The 21,698-nt window shown below is 48.2% G+C and overlaps 1 protein-coding gene across 2 annotated transcripts in view; it reads right to left on the bottom strand.

The window, feature by feature from the left end:
• Window positions 1-3,181: 3,181 nt before the first annotated feature.
• NOD2 (nucleotide binding oligomerization domain containing 2) overlaps window positions 3,182-21,698 on the bottom strand; it is a 38,711-nt gene continuing 20,194 nt past the window's right edge. For both annotated transcript variants that reach the window (XM_012806821.2, XM_023514788.1), the window contains 8 exons: window positions 17,945-18,028; window positions 17,648-17,731; window positions 15,317-15,400; window positions 12,833-12,916; window positions 11,689-11,772; window positions 8,870-8,953; window positions 6,007-6,090; window positions 3,182-4,465 (listed from right to left, as the gene is read on the bottom strand). In XM_012806821.2, the coding sequence (XP_012662275.1) occupies window positions 4,393-4,465; window positions 6,007-6,090; window positions 8,870-8,953; window positions 11,689-11,772; window positions 12,833-12,916; window positions 15,317-15,400; window positions 17,648-17,731; window positions 17,945-18,028 (661 nt within the window). In that variant the 3' untranslated portion in view covers window positions 3,182-4,392. The remainder of the gene's footprint in view (window positions 4,466-6,006; window positions 6,091-8,869; window positions 8,954-11,688; window positions 11,773-12,832; window positions 12,917-15,316; window positions 15,401-17,647; window positions 17,732-17,944; window positions 18,029-21,698) is intronic.

The following is a 21,698-nucleotide window of genomic DNA, read 5'->3' as shown; positions in this document are numbered from 1 at the left end:
GTGAGACCTTGACGTTTACCCTACACCAGACAGGAAGTCCTGGAGGGTTCAGACCAGAGAAGAGGTTGATCTGATGTATGTTTTCATAGGCTCACACCCTCCATCAAGGGCAGAAACAGGGACCCTAGTCAGGAGGCTGCAGCAGTCACCCAGGCAAGGGTGCGTCCCAAAAGAACCGCTCATTTTCTGGGGATACAGACAGAGCAGATGAGAAGGAAGGGCAGAGAGGGATGTGGAACTGCAGATAGCAAGACAGAGGTTCTTACAAATAAAAAAGGGATGTAGCCCTCCTGAGAAGGCATCATCTCGGGATGAGTGATTAGGGAAAAGCAAAGCTTAGAGGACTGCATTATTTGGAAAATGTTAGGGATTCAATTTAAAGCAATATAAAAGCATCCTGGAAAAACGCAAGTCAAAGATCTTGGATTGCCTGTCTGTCCAGCTGTAGCCTCCTCCCACATAATTCTCCAAGGGGAATGTCCTTTTAGATCTTGCTGTCCACCTGTAACTCACCACCCAGGGCTCCGCACCCTGCCCCTGGTGGGCATTACCAGGTGTTGTCCTGTGTGTGTGTTTCTCCCATGAGGCTGGACCAATCACCTAAGTAAAGAGAGAGGCTTGAAGTTGTCCTGGTACAATAATGGAAGGAAGCTCTAGTCGCCACTCAGCCCGCTGGGAATATGATTCCACCTCTCACATTTCCGTGGGGCATATTCATTTCAGCATGTTGTTTTGGCACGATGGCTGGGGGAGGACACTCAGATTGGCATCTTTTTTCTTCCAGGACGATGATGAATATAATTAAAATCTGAGGCTCTTTTTAAAAATCTCCCACTCTAATGTCTTGTTGTTTTGTGCATAAGAATTATGTATTCTTAGCCACAAAACTGGAATCTGTTTGCTCCCGGATAAGCCACTGGCCATGAGCACACACCGTCCAGGTAACTTCCCTGTCAGAGAACTTTAAAATCAAAAATCCTAGTTCACTAGTTACCTACCAGGCCCAAAATGCTTTCAGTGGTATCTGCTGGACTTCTGAAAGTTAGGAAGTTAGGAAGTTCCTCCCACTCTGAACTCCGTCAGTCATCACTTATCAAGATCTCAGTATCCTCACCTGGGCCCTCGGGCCTCTTCTTCCTCCACAATCGCTCCCTGGGTTATGTCATCCAGGCTTGAGGGTCCCATCCTCATTTTGATGCCAAGGACTCCCGCACTGTTATCCCTGGCCATAACCTTGCCCATGGTCCCCAAAGTCATACCACCACTTAACATCTCCACGTGATGTCTCTATTAGATGTCTCAAACATGACGATCCGAAACAGAAGTCTCTCCCCTTCCACACTTGTCTCCTGCTGGTCCTCCCCAGTGCCCCTGTCACTCAAGTCAGAAGTCTGTGAGTCGCCCTGGATTTCCCCTTCCCCTCAACCCTCTCCTCCAATCCATTTGTAAGTCCTTGGGAATCTCCCTCCAGAATGTCTCTAGAATCCACTCTTTTCTCTCCCCTCCACTGGCAACTGCCTCTTGCCTACAGCAGTTCCTAGATGGTCCCTTCACTTGCCCCCATCTCACCCCATGTCCTGCAGTCCCCTCTCCACCCAGGAGCCACAGATATCTTCTTTAACTGGAAAATGGGTTGCCTCTCCCTGCTTACAACTCTCCATGGCTTGCCATTATTCTAAGATCCAGACCAAACTGGACCATGGCCACCTAGGCCCTTCCTGAACCAGCCCTCCCTACTTCTCTGCTGACCCATGTGTGACACCCTTCCCTTGGTTTGCCTAAAACATGCCTTATCAGTTTCCCTTACAAATTATTCTCTCACAGTTGGATATTATAAGTCCTAAGTAAGCTAGCAGCAAGGCAGATAGGGCTACGCTCCCTCCAGAGCTTCCAGGGCAGAACCTGATTCCCTGCCTTTTCCAATTTCTAGATTCTGCGTTCCTTGGCTCACGGCCCCTTCTCTACCTAAGAAGCCTGTCATGTCTTGCTTTAGTGGTCCAGTGCCTTCTCCCGTGTCAAATTCTCCTTTGCCTCTCTCTTTTAAAGACACTGCAAATACATTTACAGCCCCCACCCATGTCAGCCACTATAATCTTCCCAGCTCAAGATCGACTTAACTTAATCACATTTGCAAAGTCTCTTTTGCCGTGCAAGGTAACATTCACAGGTCCCGGGGATTACGATCTGGATAGCGCTGGGCTTCGTTATTCAGCTACCAGGCACACAAACTCTGTCCCACATCAGGGTTTTTGTGCAGCTTGCTCCTGGTGACTGTGATGCACCCCTGTACCCCCCTCACCCATTTACATGGGCAGACACTTCTCATTCTTGGGGACCCAGCTCACCTGGCACCTCCCCAGAGAACCTGTCTGGGAACAACCCTCAACAGGCCAAAGACCTCAGTTTATGTATATTCCAGGTTACTTGTTCTCTGCCTGCCTCTCCCTCCACCCTTTCTTTCCTGCGTGCCTGGGGACAGGGACCACATCTGTTTCGTCCATCCACTGATTTTCCTAACTGGTGAATCATTGCTGAATGAACTAAGAGGAATTCATAACCCAACGTGGCGCTATGCAGACGGGCAACTGTGTTTTCTCCTGGACGGCAGACGCTTCTCCTATCTTCCTCCCCATCTGATCTTCTGTCCCAGAAACAGTGGTGGGCACAGAACACCACACCAACAACAAAGAGCCCACAGACACACACAGATGCAGGAGGCCCTGACACACAAAACCTTTCAAGGAAGTGCGACTTCACTCTGGTGAGCAGCCACCTGAGCCCTGGCTCATTAAATGCAGCTAAGAATTATTCCAATACAAGACCTGCACCAGAGACACTGGCAGCGGAGAGCTGTACACAAATACCCTCCGCTTTTCTCCCGTTAAAGACTCCTGAAGGCACTTGGAGAGATCGAGGGAGGCCTAGGGGCCTTTTTGAGTGAGGAGGCTGGAGTCTCCGGCACAGCCTAAAACTTCCTGCTGGGCTAGACTTTTCTAAGTGGAAGCCAAATGTGTTTTGATTGCTGGCTTATTCCTAAGAATTGCTTTTGCCTTAAGCAGTAAATTATCTGGTTGAACACATCATTTTCCCCCCTTCCAGCAGAAAATTGTGCTTTAAAATTCAACAAGTTTTAGGACTACTTAAAACTGTGTGGTCACAATGAAAAGGGCTGCGGTGACTCAATAATTTATTCCTCTGTGATTATGTACAACAATAAGTTCATGGTCATGTTGTCTATAAAAGTATAAACTTAGGAGAATAGAACAAAGTCATCTATAAATATTAACCAGTTTCACACATAATAATGTTTAAGAGAATAACATTTGCACAGCCCCTGACAATTTACAAATGCTTCAACAAGCATCACTTTGAAAAATCCAGAAAGACATTTGCTTAGGAGGAACAGCCTGATTTTGCCCTTGTAAACTTAAAATCCATAACTGTACACCCTAAAGCACTCTGGCCCATATAAAATGGAACTGTCTCTTACGGATCTATTTCAGAAGTCTGTTGTCAGAGTTCAGTTCACAGGCGGCCACCAGAAGCCTAGTGGGGCCGTTTGAAATTCTGGCCCAGATTAATTTTAAAAAGCTGCATTTGGAGCTTTTTAAAGTGGGGCCATTTCCAAAGGCTTAACTGAAAAGTAATTGATTTCACTGGAAATAAAAGTCCACGTGTGAAACCAGCTGGAGTGTGGTCATATTTTGCTTGCAAATCCAGAATGTTTGGGGGAACAAATGGCTGTCATGTGTCCCCATCCAACAATATCCAAAGCACTGCAAAGGAAAGCAGGCTAAGTTGCAGCCCTTGCCACCCTGGGTGCCAGGGTCGAGGGTGTGAAAGCAAAATATGAAAGCTGAGATCACTGGTATTCTGTAGCTGAACCTCAAAGGAAGGAGCATGGACAAACCCAGGACAAGTGGAGGGAACCTCAGGTGGGGAATGGCCCGGATAGATGGTCTATGGGTCAACCTGGTAGAAAGATGCTTCTTGCATACCTGTCTTCTTCATGAGAAGAATGAGAAGGGGTCTTCCCCATGAGGCCAGTAGGGCTCTACCACAATAGAGGCTTAGTTAACAGGCATATCCATAGGCCCCCAGAGGATGAGCTGGAGGCCAGCCCCGTACTACGGAGGAGGGGCATTCCCCACCCCGCACTGATTCTGGAGAAGAAGCCAAAGTGAAACATAGGCTTGGGAAAATTCTGTTCTGGAGGGCACTGATGCTCCTTCCTCCACCAGAATAAAGGTGACCTAGTGTGTTCCCAGAACACGAATTCAGCCCTGGGCAGGAGGGGGTTCAGACTGAACAGGCCCCTGCCAGATGGAATCCAGCTTCTGGGGCCCAAAGCACCGGCTTTCTCGCAAACAAAGGAACAGGAGCCTGGAGACATCACAGCAAGAGGCGGCCGTCCCTGTGGCTGAGCGTCTCAATTTCCTCTCCAGAGAAAGTGTTTCCTCGGAGCCTAAAGGAGATCAAGCAAAGAGAGGGTTGAGTGAGGACAAAATTAGAGCAGTGCTTTCAAACGGAAGCTGCCACTTTTTAAATCCATGCCTGGGACGGGCTGACCCTCCGGCCCAGCTGCAGCGCTCCTGGGAGGGAACTCTGTGCTGTTTTTATCCTCTGTCAGCCAGGGCAGCTCATGAATCATTCTGCATGATGAACAAGGCTCCGTGACTCTGCAGGGGGAGAGTCCACATCCCTGAACCCAGCCGGTCACAGACTCCCCAAGGCTGGTAATTCTTTTTAAGGCAACAACAGAATCTGTGAAGAATGCACTGTGCCCTCCCGAGCTCCATTAACAGACGGCAAATAACATCAGAACCCTTAAAATATCAATGTGATGCTGATTTGCTCCCCAGATACAGAATGTGACATTTCTTAGGACTGTGCCATGGTTTCAAACACAAAAAAAGAACCCGCACTCTGCCCAGAACCTGATGACCTCACAGGCTGGCAGCGATGATATAACCCTACTGAAAGAAAAATCTCTCCAACACAGGTCATGTTTCTGAAGTTTTTGTTTTTAACATTGTCATTTGATATTCACATCTGCAGCTGCCTTGATATGCTTGTTGAGAGAAGGACAAGGTCTACATATTTAAAGCAGGGGTCACAAGTGTACTCAATGAGGATTTAAAGGGACTGGTCAAAGCCACGTGGGCTTTGTGGCTCTGCCATCAGACACAGTAAGCCTGCCCCTTCCTCTCCTCTGGAGGGGATCCGGAGTCACCAGCTCTTTTGAGAAAGCCTGAAATAATACATTTTATAAGAAATCTCTCAGTTCTTAAATACTGGTACCTAGCCCAGTGCCTGGAACGTGTACAGTAACATTCACTCCAGCACGTTAGACCGGGGGAAAATCTTCTACTCATTCTCTGGGTGAGAAATAGGTCTCTGGAAACAAGGGGGACAAATCTTTGAGGCTGTGACTCAACGCTTTCTTCAAACACATAAGGACTGCAGCTTTAATTATAAAGACTTGGACACACTGTGCTATAGTCCCCATGCTATGTAACCCCCGCCCAGAACTGCAGAACATCCTGGACCAGCGAAGGCAGAGGCAGCGCCCAGGAGGGCAAGGGCTGGACTCTTTCCCTTTTTTCCCCATTCTTCAGCCACACACCCATTCCTACTCCATTGCTTGTTTGTTTTGTTTTGGTTGCAGTTTTTGGCCAGGGTTGGGTTTGAACCCGCCACCTCCGGCATATGGGGCCAGCGCCTTACTCCTTTGAGCCACAGGCGCTGCCCTACTCCATTGCTAAGAAGAGAGAAGTTTGTGAATAAACAGCGGAGACTTTTACAATGAAAGCATTGCTCCCTGCTTAAAGATGTGAAGAGTTCTTCCCTGGGCAGAGAACTAGAGCCACCACACACAGAGTGACACTGGGTGTCACCATCAAAAGGGATCTTCACAATTCGGACATTCCTATTTTCCCTCATTCCCTTTCACAGATAGAAAAACTGAAGCTCAGAGAGGCAAACTGTGCCTGCCCCGGGCCTTACCAAACTTCCAGAATGGTGTCATTCCTTGCAAGGGCCTGCAGAAGGGCTTCTGCCCCCAGGTAGGTGACGCAGTTGTTGGACAGCCTGGAAAAGACAAATGGAATGTTGAACTTCAGGGATTCTTGGTTTTCCTCTTGAGATTGTCCAGGAGGCTTCAGGAGCCAGCCTGCTGAGGCCCATCAGTCTCCCAGACATGTTCTCCTGCCTGAGATTCCCAGTGAGGTCATCAGCCAAGGTGCAATGCCTTCAGTGAAAATGCACCTTCTTTCTCTCTTCCATGGACCAGATTTAGATAATCTAATTAAATAGCCCCTTCCTGAGGCCAAGGGCAATGGCTCACCTCTGTAATCCCAGCACTCAGGGAGGCCAAGGCACCAGGTGGATTGCTTGGGCTCAAGAGTTCAAGACCAGCCTAAGCAAAAGCAAGACCCCCCATCTCTACTAAAAATAGAAAAACTAGTACCGTGTTTCCCCAAAAATAAGACCTACCAAAAAATAAACCATAGCAGGATTTCTACGCATTTGTTAAATATAAGCCCTACCCCGATAATAAGACCTAGTGATGGGCGTGGCTATGCAGCATAATCTGCATAGCCATGTCATGCATTTAGACATGGAGAGGAAGACATCCCCTGAAAATAAGCCCTAGTGTGTATTCTTGAGAAAAAATAAATATAAGACAGTGTCTTATTTTTGGAGAAACACAGTAGGCATCTGTAGTCCCGGCTACTCGGGAGGTGAGACCGGAGGATCTCTTGAGCCCACGAGTTTGAGGTTTCTGTGAGCTAGGCTGATGCTCTACCCAGGGTGACAGACTGAGACTCTGTCTCACAAAAAAATTTAAAAAGTCATCCTTTCGTTAGGAAGATGCTACATTTCAGTACTAAACTTCCTGGGTTTAAATCCAACCTGCACCACTTCCTTCTTGATCCCAAGCAAATCAGTTTCAACTTCCTCATCAATGAAACAGGCCCCAAAGAGCACCCCTCTCATAGAGTATGAGAATCAATCCATGGCAGGTGCTGAGCATGCTGGGTTTCGCATCTGCTGTCCATCATCTCCTGTGGCACAGGTCCCTGGCCACTGGGTTTGTCACCAGAGGAAGCCACAGTCCCTCCCCAACCCCTCCGGTCCCAGGTGCTCTCCTGCTAGGAAGACCTGCCACCGTCTGTATAGCTAAAGCACTTGGCTCAGGAGCTCTGATATAAAATAACCAGTGAATGTTTCCATCTGGGGAGCTTTGGGAGATGGAGACTCAGATTCGAAAAAGTATGAGGTGGCTGGAAATGGGGAGGGGAGACGGAACAGGACCGGGAGAGCAAGGGAAGAGCTATGTGGCCCCAAGATGCTCCTCTGCTTATTGCTGTGCCTTCTAGGTGATGTCCTCCTCCTTTCTTCCCCCACCCCACAATCTTAGCAACTTCTTACAAGTTGACCGTAAGGCATTGCTACCAATAATAGCCAGTATTTGTTGAGTTTTTGCTAGGTGCCAGCTCATTACCTATATTCTATCACTAAATGCCCACAACCTTTTGAGGAAGGGCCAATCATTGCCTCCATTTACACTGTAGGCAACTGAGGCATCGGTCCAAGGAGAAATGGCTGGTAACCATGCCCAAGGCTGTCTAGTCCCAGGCCCTAGACTCCTAACCAAGTCTTAGCAGAGACTAAGGCTGGAAAAGGAAAAATGCAGGCACCTCTCTCTCTCTCTCTCTCTCTCTCGATATATCAGAAGTTCAGTTTTTGTGCGGATGCTGTTCAGTTTGGGATGCTGAATAGCAAGGCTGATGAGACGGGGGCATGAGACAACCCCAGTGCCACTATCTGGCATCTGCTGGGGTCAAGTGGAGTAAGTCTAGGACAGTGAGGAACAACAAACTCACCATATCCATACCTCGTCAGTAATGGGCCCCCCCCAACCATGCAAAGCTGGCATCTGACTTGGGACATATTTGGGCATCCCCTGACCTCACAGCCCACTTCCACCCAAGCAATGAATGGACGTGTTTTCCCCCAAACAGCTGGCCACTTCCCAGCCCCTGCAGAGCAACACAAACAAACATCCCCAGAGTGGATGGCAGTCTGGCAGCAAAGTTAACATGCTCACAGAGACAGTCTGTCTCTAAAGGCACATGTTTTCTTCAGGCCACATTTGTCAGGAGGAAGGAAACACACCACCTTCCTCTAACAAAAGTAGCCATCCAATGGTTCCCTGAGGTTCCTATGAGATGGAACTTTGCACCAGCCTCAGAGAGGACAGATACAGCACATGATGGTCACTAGTGGGACTCACACCCACTGCTCACCTCCTTATGGCCTGGGTCCACTGAGTCTGCACCGCGGAAGCCACGGTGCTCCACTCCGCTCTCTGCCCCCGGCTTGCTAGGAAGCCCAGCCACACTCTGCCTGAGCCCATTATCTTGACACCAGGAGCAGGCTCGGCTGTGGAGGGTGATATGCAGCACACACAAGCACAACTTGACATATGGAGGACAGGCAGGTGGTGAATAAACACCTACCTCCTTGGCCCTGGATGGGTGGGTAGCCAGGTATATTCTGAGCTGGCTGCTGCAGTGACCCAGCGCTACTGAGCTCAATTTCCCTCCATGATAACTGGCTCCAGAATCTCTTTCAATTGGTGACCTTCCCTTTTCCACCTCACTTCACTGCTCTCCCCCCAGTGTTTCCCCAAGCAAGCAACTTGCACTAGAACCCTTCCTACCCTAGACCAAGACAAGCTGTTTTCTAGCAAGCCACCTCCCGTGAGAAGCCCCAGCTGGGAAGCTGCCCAACTCTCTGGTGCAGAAACACCCCACCCAAGGTCGACCATTATCGTCTTGGCTCCTAGTGGCAGGTTCCTTACTTCAGGACGCGCAGGCTTGAGTTTCTCTTCAGTGCTTCTGCCAGAGAACACACACCTTCATCCTGGAGATGGTTCTCCTCCAGGCTGGCAAGAATAAGAAAGAAAATCCAACTGGCATCATTTCAGGCAATGAAGCCAATAAATGTTAACTCACGGGCCCTCCTATTTAGAAAACCCAACTTATGGAAACAGTAAGCACACACAGTGGAGTGTGAGAATTCTGAATCACAGGACATCTCTGCATGAGAATTCACAAGCTCCCCTGCGTCCCAGCTACCCAATGCCCACCTTCTCATTCTTCTTCATTAACAGAAGCCTCGATTCATTTGGGACAGCCATGTGCTTGGTGAAAAATCTATCTTTCCCACTCTCTACTACAGTTGACTGGTGGGGCTTCCAGGACTACTTTTTATTTATTTATTTATTTTGGCCTGGGCTGAGTTTGAATCCGCCACCTCTGGCATATGGGGCCAGCGCCCTACCCTTTTGAGCCACAGGTGCCACCCTTATTTATTTATTTAAATAACTTCAGAAGAAAGCAGAACTTTGTTTTCTTTTTTAAGACAGAGTCTCACGTTGTCATACTTGATGGAGAGTCATGGCGTCATAGCTCACAGCAACCTCAAAATCTTGGGCTCAAGCAATCCTTTTGCCTCAGTTTTTCACTTTTTTTAGTGGAAACAGGGTGCTCACTCTTGCTCAGGCTGGTCTCAAACTCATGAGCTCAAGTGATCCACCTCCCTTGGCCTCCCAGAGTGCTAGGATTACAGGTGGGAGCCACCACACCTGGCCCAAGGCTGCTTTTGAAAGGAGAGGAACCCTGGTTAGTGCCTTTCACCCTTTCTGGGTACATAACCTGAATCCTGGAATGCATAAGTAGTGCTGCAGGTGGGGCAACCATCTTGTGAGCACAAAGCCATGAAGATGAAGACACAGTCTAAGGATGGTGGGGTAGAAATTAAAAGAGACAGTTGAGACCACTGATGGCCTCTTGTAGCCACCATTCTAGGCCTACACTGCCCACCTCCAGACTGCCTATACAAGAAAAAATAAACCCCTTCCTGGCTTAAGCCTCTATAGATAGAAGTTTGCTGTCATTTACAGCCTAATGTAGTGTTCAATTAAACTAAATTTGGCCTAAGGCTGCCTCTACACCATGAGTTTCTATGCAGCAAACTGAAATCTAGCTTACTATGTAAACAAACTGCAAGCTAATTTAGGAATACAGTCTTATAACAAATAGCTGAGTCTCAGCCAATCACAGTGCTGGGCTTCATCCAATCACAGGCAGTCAAGTGATCAGCCTGTCCATTCAAGGCAAATGCCTCATCACACCATGCCCAAATAAGGCAAATGCCTAGTTGTAGCCCATCAAGCTGTTTCTGTAGTCACTTCCTTTTTCCCTCAATAAATACTGCCTGCACATGTTGCTGGGTGGCGGTCTCTGAACCTCTGCTGGTTCTGAGTGGTGCCTGGTTCATGAATCAGTCTCTGCTCAAATTAACTCTGCTAAATTTCATTTGTCTAAAATTTATCTTGTAACAGCAGTCATATCTAATGCCCTCACAGTGAAGTGCTCCTCTTCTATGAAATTCCAAGTAGCAAAATCCAATCAGGATATAATCAACGATACTTTAGTAGAGCCGTGAACCCTGCCAACAGCCAAGGTCCACTCACGATATCTGTTTGTGACAATGCCAGTATGTTTCAGTGCTTTTCTCCTTCCTGGAAATATCAAACATTCACTGATTTATCTCCCCAATATAACCTGGGACTGCCCTGACCCCGACATATCAGAAGACTATTTTGGTGGCATCTATACGATGAAAAACTTGGGATATGCTTCAGGTCAATGGTATAAGTACAATTCATTGTTCATCTTTCAATCATCCCAAACTCCTTTCCACCTTCCAAAGAGATCCCTGACCCTAATACCCAGTGTTCTTAGAAACTCAAATTCACTTTGAAATAACAAAAGTGTATGATCGTAGTATTCATGTACTAATAGAAGTCGTTATAGCAGCAGAAGCAGCAGTAATGGCAGCATCACAGTGACCCTGCCACTGTGACAATTTAACATGTATGGAGAGCACTTACTTACACATATGCCAGGCGCTAGATTATGCTCTTTATAGCTATCACTTTATTTAATTCTTACAAAAATCTTTTATAGTTGGAAACATTCTTTTTTATGTATGTATGGATGTATGTATGCATGTATTTTTTGAGACAGAGTCTCACTCTGTTTCCCAGGTGTGAGTGCCATGGCATTAGCCTAGCTCACAGCAACCTCAGACTCCTTAGTTCAAGCAAACCTCCTGCCTCAGCCTCCCAAGTAACTGGGACTACAGGCACCTGCTACAATGCCCATCTAATTTTTCTATTTTTCATAGAGACAGGTACTTCACTCTTACTCAGATTGATCTCGAACCCCTGAGCTCGAGGGATCCTCCCACCATGGCCTCCCACGGTGCTCAGATTACAGGTGTGAGCCCCCATGCCCTGCATTTTACAGGTGTGACCCGAGATTCAGAGATTGTTCTTTAACCTGCCTTAGATCACAGCCTGCTTGATTCCAGAGTCTGTGCTCTTGACTATTATGCCGTGAGGAGGCAATAAACAAACCAGCAAGCCGATACATTTAATTAAATAAAAAGAAATAGCACCCATGTACCACACTCTGTAAGCTTCATACCACTCAGTACAGATAAAGCCAAAAACGATCAATCACCCAGTCATCCACACAACTGCTTCTATGGATGAGGCCAGGGAAACAATTGTCACCTGCCTCCCCGGAACAAGGAATCCCCCAAACCTACCAGAGTTCTTCCAGTGTGGTGTTCTTCTCCAGCATATGTGCTAAGGCGTGGGCTCCCACACTGCCAATGTTGTTTCCTACCAGGCTGGACAATATAGACATGAGATTAAGCCGTGTCGGAGCAGGGAAGAACCCCAGAGATGAGCAAAACACATAGCACTCCTAGTCTCCCCATTACGGAGACCACGAGTTGACCACAATGCTCTTCCTTAGTATTTTTCTAAGCCATCACAATTTTGGTGGGTTTTTTGAGACAGAGCCTGAAGCTGTCACCCTGGGTAGAGTTCCTTGGCACCATAGCTCACAGCAACCTCCAACTCCTGGGCTCAAGGGATTCTCCTGCCTTGCCTCCCAAGTAGCTGGGACTACAGGTGCCCGCCACAACTCCCGGCTATTTTTTGGTTGCAGCCGTTGTTTGGTGGGCCCAGGCTGGATTCGAACCCTCCAGCTCTGGTGTATGTGGCTGGTGCCTTAGCTGCTTGAACCACAATTTTTGTTTTTTTGAGACAGAGTCTTGCCCTGTCACCTGGGCTAGAGTGCAGCGGCATCATCATAGCTCACTGCACCGTCAAAGCAATCCTCTCACCTTCAGCCTGAAGTGAACCACAGGTGTGCCCCTACCATGGTGGATAATTTTGCTTCTTTATCTCTTTAGAGATAGTATCTTGCTATGTGGCTCAGAATGGTCTTAAATTCCTGTCCTGAAAGCAATCTTCCCATGTCAGCCTCCCAATATGCTAAGATTATAGGCATGAGCCACTGTGCCTGACCTTGACATGACTAATTGATTACAGTGTTCTTTAAGCCCGGGGCACCTTCAAATCCTTCTCAACATGGTCCACTGGGCAGCCTCTATCAACAGACTGAAGTTGGTCTTTAAGGTAAAAGGAGCCTGATCCAGCCCAAGGTCTTCAATTTAGATAATAAAGACCCTGAAAAGACAAGTGACATCTCCAAACTCATCCAGAAAGACAGACTCATGTGTCCTGATTCCAAATCCAGTGTTTTCTCTTCCTTACTTCCTTCGCTCCCTAACAAAAGGAGGAAGAAATGAAGCTCAAAGACCTTTAAAACTGGCTCAAGCTACTCCCTCTTCACCTGGTTTCACCATGCCAACTGCTTGATCGACTCTCAAGCTCACTTACCTGAGCCACTTCAAGCTCTGGTGATCACTTAAGGCCTCAGCCAGGGCCCGGGCCCCCTCGTCGCCCACTCTGTTGCCCCACAACCTAAAAAGGCCAAGAGAGTGAACAGACAGTGTTAGAGAGGACCCAGCATGTCTCCTGGATCTGTGCCAGCACATCTGTTGTCTCAGCCAGAGGCACAGGACCACCCAATTCCAGAGAGGTCTAACCCTGGGGCACCTGGTCCCAGCAGAATAGACCTGCCTCCATCTTCTTGGGGGATTGGCCAAACTGCACACAGAGTTTTCAGCACCTTTAAAGAATACTTTTATACTTAAAGAATAGCAGGAGCCCACCCAACCCAATCCTCGGGGAGGGGAAGTCACACAGTTGTAACATTCCCCTGGCTTGTAGCTCAGACCTGCTCCCTGGGAACGGCCACCTACAGTACTTAGTTACCCTCTGTGCCCACTCAGGGTAAGTCCCACTTCCTCCACAAGCCGGCCCTTTATCTCCTGCTGCTGCTTCTTTTCTTTTCTTTCTTCTTTTCTTTTTTTTTTTTAAGACAGTCTAACTCTGACGCCCTTGCTAGAGTGCTGTGGCATCATAGGTCACAGCAACCTCAAACTTGGGCTCAAATGATCTTCCTGTCTCAGCCTCCTGACTAGCTGGGACAACAGGTGCTTGCCACCACACCTGGCTAGTTTTTCTATTTTTACTAGAGATGGGGCCTCGTTCTTGCTCAGGCTGGTCTCGAACTCCTGAGCTCAAGCGATCCACCCACCTTGGCCTCCCAGAGTGCTAGGTTTCTTGCTTCGTGTTAACACCTCCATACCTTAATGGAATTAAACATTTTTTTCTTTTTCTTTTCTTTTTTTTTTTTTTGAAGTTTTTGGCTGGGGCTGTGTTTGAACCCACCACCTCCAGTATATGGGACCGGCGCCCTACTCCTTTGAGCCACAGGCACCATCCATGGCATTAAACTCTTCCACCTTCTGGGTCAGCCTCCTCTTAACCACTATAATTTGGAAACAGCCCTTTTTAAAAGGCAGAGCACAGCTCACACCTTTTGACAGCTGAACCGGGAGGTTGGCTGCATTTTTGTTCATTCAGTAAAGTTTTACTGGGTTTGGCTGTATGTCAATACCTCTCTGTGCTCTGGGGGTAGCAAAAACCCTGAAAACTACGTAAGCATGTATCAACGGGGGGATCATATGTGCTTTCCAATGGTCTTAGGAACCGAGACACTGCTCCTCATATGTGGGGGTCACCACAACATGAGGAACTGTATTAAAGGGTTGTGGCCTTAGGAAGGTTGAGAACCACTGATTTAATAGATTGTGGATATTCACCCGGTAGAATACTATGTGGTTCTCCTTTTAAAAGTGAGGTCATGATGACCTGAAAAAATTCCTATAAAATATTACGAAGCAAAAATAAATCAATAAATAATGCAAGTTATAGAACGGCGTGTATCATATGACAGTGCTTGGTGGGTTTAGTACAACGCCTGGCCCAGAGAGGGACCCTAATAAATATCTGTTAGAAGAAAAGTAAATGCCCCAGATAGGACAGATGTGACCTCAAATGTGACAGATGTGACCTCAGGCAGAAGAGAGCTGGTGGGAGGGGCTGTGGCCTCCTTGTTCTAGACTGTGCTGCTACTAAGGCCGTGGGCAAAGGTGCTGTCTCCAGAGCAACACAGTCCCGTTCTGCCCTGAGCTTGTGGGCAACTTTCTCGCTTAGGAAGTGGGACGTAACCCCTGGGTCCCAAGGCTATTGTCTCTTCCTACAGTCTCAAGTTCTAAAATCCCCAGTTCTTGTGAAATGGACCCCAGGTCACACCAGGGCATGACAGGCCAGTAGAATAGCTTCTGGGGATAACACCACTCACTCTACACAGCAGAGGCAGCTCCACCCTTGGACCCCACAAGCCGGGGGACCCTTCCTGGCAGGCCCCACTGCGGCCCACAGGGAGCAAGAGCTCTGAGGGGCCCTGGATCGTGCCCTGACGTCCCCAGCCATGCCCATCCTTCCCCATTTCCCTGTCTTTCCTAGGTCACTGGTTCTCACCCCTACCCCCCTCCACCAGTTGCAGGTGCCCTGGGGAGCTTTTTAAGGTCACTGATCCCAGGTCCTGCCCCAAGATCCTTTCACTTCATCAGTCTGGAGGGGAGCCCAGGCAGCAGCGTCCTGTAGAGCTCCCAACTGCTTTCACTGTGCACCCAAAGGCCCAGCCCTGAGCACCCCAGGAGCAGAGGCTTCCTGTCAGCAGCCTGTGGGGACTGCCCTCCCCCCACCCTGCCATCCTAGACTTCCTGTTTATCAGGTGAAGCAGCAAGTGTGGAGGCAGCAAAGGGTTGACCACTTTCTCCCTGGCTGTCCCTTCTCACTGTCACCTAGGTGCCTCTGGCACCTGCCGGCTGAAGAGTTTCACCAGCCCCTAAATCCTCAGAAGTCTCCAACCCCTCCATGTAGGTCCCACTTCCCTGGAGTCCAACCTACCCCAGGAACTGTAGGGAGGTGTTGGCCCGGAGCCCCTCAGCCAGCATTTGGGCCCCCGCAGCGGTGATGTGGTTATTTCCCAGCCTGAAAGAGAAGACAGAGAAGTGGAGAGAGCACAGCTGAGGCTGCAGAAAAGACCCATCAGTGCGCTGGGCCAGAGACACAGAAGGCTTTGAGGACCTCTCCTGCAGGCAGCAGCACAGGGCGCCTGCTCCTCCTGGGGGAAGCTTACTCAATGGCTCCCACGGTTTCTACCAGCAAAGAGAAAGGGGCGGGGAGGTGAGAGCTGCTTTGCAAAGCAGTGTGACAGGTCTGGGCAGGAGTCACAATAGGCAGCTGTCCTGGGAGGTGGATTCCCCAGGGAAGTAAGAGTGACTCACTGTCACACCTTTCGCCAGACTCAGTCACCTTTGGTCTAGACCCCACTGTGACCTCTGGCGCAGCCTTCCCAGACTTCTCAGCTCCGCAGCGGCTGGGAGAGAGAGGGAGTTCCCGCTGAGCCTTCTGGAAAGTGGGGAAGGAGGCAGGGATAAGACAGGGCTGGGGGAACCCCCAGCAAGGAAGACTCCAGCTACACGGAAACCCAGACACAGTTTCAGAGAAGTCCCCAGAATTCTCACCCACAACCCCTGGAATAATAATACTATAAATGCTTTAATCTTTTCAAAGGCCTTTTAAGCTACCTGGCTTACAGCAAGCCTATAGGGCAACTGTTCGCCTTGCAATCTCCAACCTCAGGTCCCTGGACCTAACTAAGGGCCCAACGGTCGTGCTCTGAAATCAAACATCATGGTGTCCGCGCAAAGCATTACTGAGACAGGAGACTCCTCTGCTGGCTCAACTTGGCACAAGGACTCCCCAGCAGCCTTGCTGAAATCTCTCAGGACAGCACTGACATCCAAGGCACTTCCTTCCAACCTTCCATCCTTCCCTCTCTCCTTCACTCAGAAAGCCTGGCCTCCCCACTTTCTCTCATAGGAATTTTCCCCAGTAAACGTGCTGCACGTTTAATCCCTTCTTGGAGGACTAGACTAATATAAGAATAAACAGGCTGAGGGCTTACTTGATTTACCCACTATCTTTCTGCCACTGAACTTCTAATTGAAAGCCCTTACTAGACGGTGCCAGCCCTTTACATATATGAACTCACTGAATTGTCAACCCACGAGGCAGTGCTACAGCACGAATGTTTGTCCCTTCTAAAATTTCATGTCGGAATTTGATCCCCAGTGTTGGAGGGGGAGCCGTATAGAAGGGGTTTGGGTCCTGGGGGCAGACCCCTCACGGATGTCTTGGTGGCCTCCCCGTGATAATGGTAAGTTCTCGCTCTATTAGTTCCCATTAGACCTGACTGCTAAAAAGAGCCTGGCACCTGCCCCTTCTTTCTCCTTCTTGTCACTATATGGTCCCCGCACACACCAGCCCCTCCACCTTCTGCCATGAGTGGAAACAGCCTGAGGCCCTCCCCAGATCCCCAAGCTTGAATTTTCCCACTCAGAATTTTAAGCCAAATAAATCTTTTTTCTTTATAATAATTATAAATTTCTTTATAAATTAATTTATAAAGCCTCAGGTGTTCATTTTCAGTAACACTAGGTGGCCTAAGACAGGCAGCTATAATTATTATCCCCATTTTACAAGAGAATGGGGGACACAAATGGCAGCTCTCATCCCCAAACCCAGCCCATAAGGTAGAAAAAATGGATAGAAGCAATTCTTTGCCTTGTTTTCTTATACTGCCTCACAAATCACCGGAGGCAAGAACATCCAAGAGGCAGGGAAGCCATGCCAACCCAAGAACCAGCTGGAGTGACAATTTAAAAGTGTCACGTAGCAGAGAGACTGGAGCTGAGGCTGGGAGGCTCTGGAGCAGCAGAAACACAGACTTCCCAGCTGGGAGTGCAAAGCCCACACACCTCAAGTGGAGAAAGGACCTTCTGGGAGGGAGTCAGCCACTGGCTGCCATGGCTGGGGTGGCAAAGACTGTGTATGCCCCCCACTCAGTGGGACATGCTCAACAAACTTTGGAAAACTTGGTAGCCCCCAAGAGCATGTTGACACTCTTAGACACAGAACGGTCTGCAAACTTGTCTCTGCCCTGCGGGACAAAGGTCAGAAGGCAGGAAGCCCTCAGCAAAGCCCGTCCAGCATTTGCAAGGGGGCCTGTGTCCTGGCATTACAGAAATCCTGCTCAATATGGAACAATGGCCCTGTATTGAGTCAGGAGGTCACCAGCCTAGTGTGGGCAGGGCCAGGGCCAGGGCCAGACCAGAATGACTCAACCGTAGGAAAAAAAACAGTCTCCAGGAAATAGGGAAACCCCAGGCTCACCTCAAGGCCAAGAAGTTCCTCTTGCATGCGAGGAGTTTGGCCATGGAGTGCGCACAGCCATCGGTCAGTTTGTTGTTGAACAGACTGTGAAGTTCCAGCAGGGAGGAGACACAGAGACAGAACAGGGTGGGTAGTGAGCACTCAACCACAGCGCTGCCTGCTCCCACCACACAGGGGTCACCCGCACCTGCTTCTGCAAACACTCCCGCCCCAGCCCATCATCCACTCACCCCTGCCCCGCCCTGCAGTGAGGTGAGGGGACGTGGGACCCAGTGTCCACAGCCCCAGCTGACTTACGCTAACTTCTGCAGTGGCTCACAGCGAACAGCGCGTTCGACGAGCGTGCAGATGCCTCGGTCTGAGATGTTGTTATCCCGCAAACTAAAAACGGCAAAACAAATGCATTTGAAAATGGAGCCGCTAGGACAGGAAAGAGTATACAGAATTCGAAAAGAGACTCTCATTCATCTCCAACATGTGAGCACGCGTGCTTCGAAAACTGTCACAAGGACCCAGCATCTAGGAAAGGGAAGCCTCCACCATCCCTGGCCAAGGAGGTGACGTGGTACATTTTGGTAGGGACAACTCAAGAAGTGGGGACCCGGAACACTGGCTGAAGAACATTAGGAAGTTACAGATGTAATTTGAGGCACTGTTCCTACCTCCATAAAAGGAAAATGGTGATCACGGCAGCCTCACTGAGGGGTCCATGGTGGAAAGGAGCTGATATATAGTAAAAATGCAGCTGGACTAGACAGGCCACCCCTGGGGCGATGGTGGTTATCAGCGTCTAGGCCAGCAGATGGTAGACCAGGTGGATAAGAGTGGCCAAAACTTTGGAAACTGGCATGTGCTCGGAGAGGGCCTGCTAACCAGTCCTGAACCCCAAAGACACAACTCCCACTGGCCGGACCCTGCCTAACAAGCCCCCTCTGACACTCCTCTTGGGTAACGTTTCCAAACCTCACCTGATCACTAGATAATGTAAAAGTTTCCCTAAAATGAAGATTTTCAGACCCCTACCCTAGAGCTGGCAATCTCATCTATGTGGGGTTGGGCCTGAGGATCTGTGTATTTTAACAACTGAGAGCACCCTTCTCTATCTTCAGGCAAACTTGAGAGGCCCCGGGCTCCGTGATAGAACAGCTCAGGCTCTGGAGTCCCTTAGCGGGAAGTTCTGATCCTGATGAGCCTCTTACTAGCTCTTTGCTGGCCCTTCATCTACAAAAAGGGAAGAATGGAACCATCGACCTCAGCAGGCCATGCCCAGCCCTGTGAGCACCTGGCACACAGCAAAAGTCACTGTCACACGGGTGCTGGCAAGTACGGAGCATGTTACGTGCCCAGCACTGCCCTAAGCACTTCTCAATAATGACATTATTTCATTCTCACTGCAAATCCATGAAGTGGGTACCACTACTATGTTCACAAAGACATAAAGAAGCTGAGGCACAGACCAAGCGAAGGGACTCAGCCAAGGCTGCACAGCACATAGACTGTTTTCTATTTCAATGTATTAAGCGGGTACAGATGTTTTGATACATAGCGTGAATCAGGACTATAAACGTGCCCATCGCCTGAATGGTGTTCACGGCACCTGTTGGATGGGGTCACGCCCTTCCTTTCCTCCCCCTCACTCCACCGCTGGATTTCCAACGACTTTTACTTTCCTTGGTTATTGCCCATTGGTTAGTTCCAATTTATTAGAAAGTGCATGTGGCGTTTGCTTTTCCATTCTTGAGATACTTTGCTTAGGATAGTGATCTCCAGTTCTTTCCAAATTATGCAAAAGGCATGAATTTATCCCTTGTAAAAGGCATCATTTTGTTAATCCACTCGTGAACTTGTGGGCACTTGGGTTGATATATCTTTGCTATCGTGAATCATGCTGCAATAAATACTCAAACGCAGATGTCTTTTTGATCTACTGACTTATTTTCCTTTGGGTAGTGAGATTGCTGGGTTGAACGGTCTATTATTAGCTCTTTGAGGAATCTCCATACTGTTTTCCACTGAGGTTACCCTAATTTGCAGTCCCAGCAACAGTGGATAAGCACCCCCTTCTCTCAGCATCTGCACCATCATCTATTGTTTTTGAATGTTTGAATAAAAACCATTCTAACAGGAGTAAGGGGACATCTCGTTGTGGTTTTAATTTGCTTTTCTCTGATGATTAGTGATGTTGAGCATTTTTTCATGTTTGTGGGCCATTTGTTCATCTTCTCTCAGAAAACTTCTGTTCATGTCTTTTGCCTACTTTTTAACAGGGTTGTTAGTTTTTTTTCTTGCTGATTTGTTTTAGTTCTGTGTAGATTCCGGTTATTAGCCCCTTATCGGGTGTGTAGTTTGCAAATATTTCCTCCCATTCTGTAGGTTGTCTATTTGCTCTGTTGATTATTTCCTTTACAGTGCAGAAGCTTTTCAGTTTAATCAAGTCCCATTTAACTATTATTGTTGCTGCTATAATTGCCTTTACAGCCTCAGGCATAAATTATTTGCCTAGACCAGTGTCTAGAAGAGTTTTTCCTACCTTTTCTTCTAGAATTCTGTGGCTTCATGTCTTACATTTTTGTGAGTGGTGAGAGATAGATTCTGTTTCATCCTTGTGTATGTGGCTGTCCAATTTTCTCAGCACTGTGTACTGAGTGGGGCTTCTTTTCCCCAGTGTGTGATGTTGTCTGCTTTGTCAAAGATCAGTGGCTGTAAGTCAGTGGTTCTCAACCTTCCTAATCCTGCAGCCCTTTAATACAATTCCTGTGGGTCGCAACCCACAGTTTGAGAACCGCTGTTGTAAGTAGATGATTTCACATCTATGTTCCCTATCCTGTTCCATCGGTCTACGTCTCTATTTCTGTACAAATTCCATGCACTTTTGGTTACTATAGTCTGCTAGTATTCTGTCAAGTCTAGGAATGTGATGCCTCCAGCTTTGTTCTTTTTGCCTAAAGTTGCTTTTGCTATTTGGGCTCCTTTCTGGTTCCAAACTACAGAATTATGTTCTCTAGATCTGTGAAATAGGCTGTTGGTATTTTGATGAGTATTGCATTGAATCTGTAAGTTATTTGGGGTGTGATGGACATTTTGCCAATGTTGATTCCACTAACCCATGAGCGTGATATGTTTGTCCATTTGTTTACGTCATCCACAGTTTCTTTCCTTGTAGAGATCTTTCACCTCCTTGGTATTCTGTTTCCTTTGCAGCTACTGTGAACAGCGTAAGTCTTTGATCTGGCTCTCAGTTTGACCATTATTAGTATATAGAGATGCTACAGATTTGTGCTGCATACAGGATTAGAACCCAGGCAGTTGGGCTTCAAAACCTATTCTCAACCATATTATATGGCTTTTCCCTGTGGCCTTTTTCTGGCCCTCCAGAGCAGTGATTTTCAGATTGCAGGTTGAATGACCAGTTAGTGGGTCATGAAACCAATTTTGAAGGTCCTGAGTAGCATTTTTAAAACTGAAATAGAACAGAACAGAAGAAGGGGGCAGAGTGTTTCAGAGTTTAATATGGGAAAGTCTCCGTGAAGCTTTTATTTCAAGTTTACCTGCTGGTATGTCTTTCTCTCTCTCTTCTCTCTTTCTCTCTTTCTCTCTCTCTCTCTTTTTTCTCCCTCCCTCCCTCTCTTACTGTGACTCACAGTAAGAAAACTCTGAAAGCCATCACCCTAAGAGTCAGAGAGAGCCAGGATCTCTCTGAGCCTGGATACCTATACAGGGGCACTTTGTATATGGGGTTTCCTAGAGATTGAGGATTTTGGTTGGCATGGAAACACTTCAAGTGGGAGAGATACAGCTTGGCGCTGTGGGAGGGGAGCCTGTCCCTTCTCCCTGCCCCTCCTCCATCTTTCCCTCCCTCCCTCTCTCTGTCTGTCTCTCTGACACCACACACCACACACCACACACACACCCTCCCCCACACACACACACAGAGGAAATGGCCTTTCAGCATCTTCTTTAGGTACGTAGGGTAAAGTGCAGAAGAACTGGCTCAAGGATTTTGATGGTAATATAAAATCAAACTAATTACTGCAGCCCAGCAGTTCTCACT

This window comes from Otolemur garnettii, unplaced genomic scaffold (assembly GCF_000181295.1).
Source record: "Otolemur garnettii isolate 467f Iridium unplaced genomic scaffold, OtoGar3 scaffold00058, whole genome shotgun sequence".
In the NCBI taxonomy this organism is placed as follows: domain Eukaryota; kingdom Metazoa; phylum Chordata; class Mammalia; order Primates; family Galagidae; genus Otolemur; species Otolemur garnettii.
This window is presented reverse-complemented; position numbering and strand designations above follow the sequence as displayed.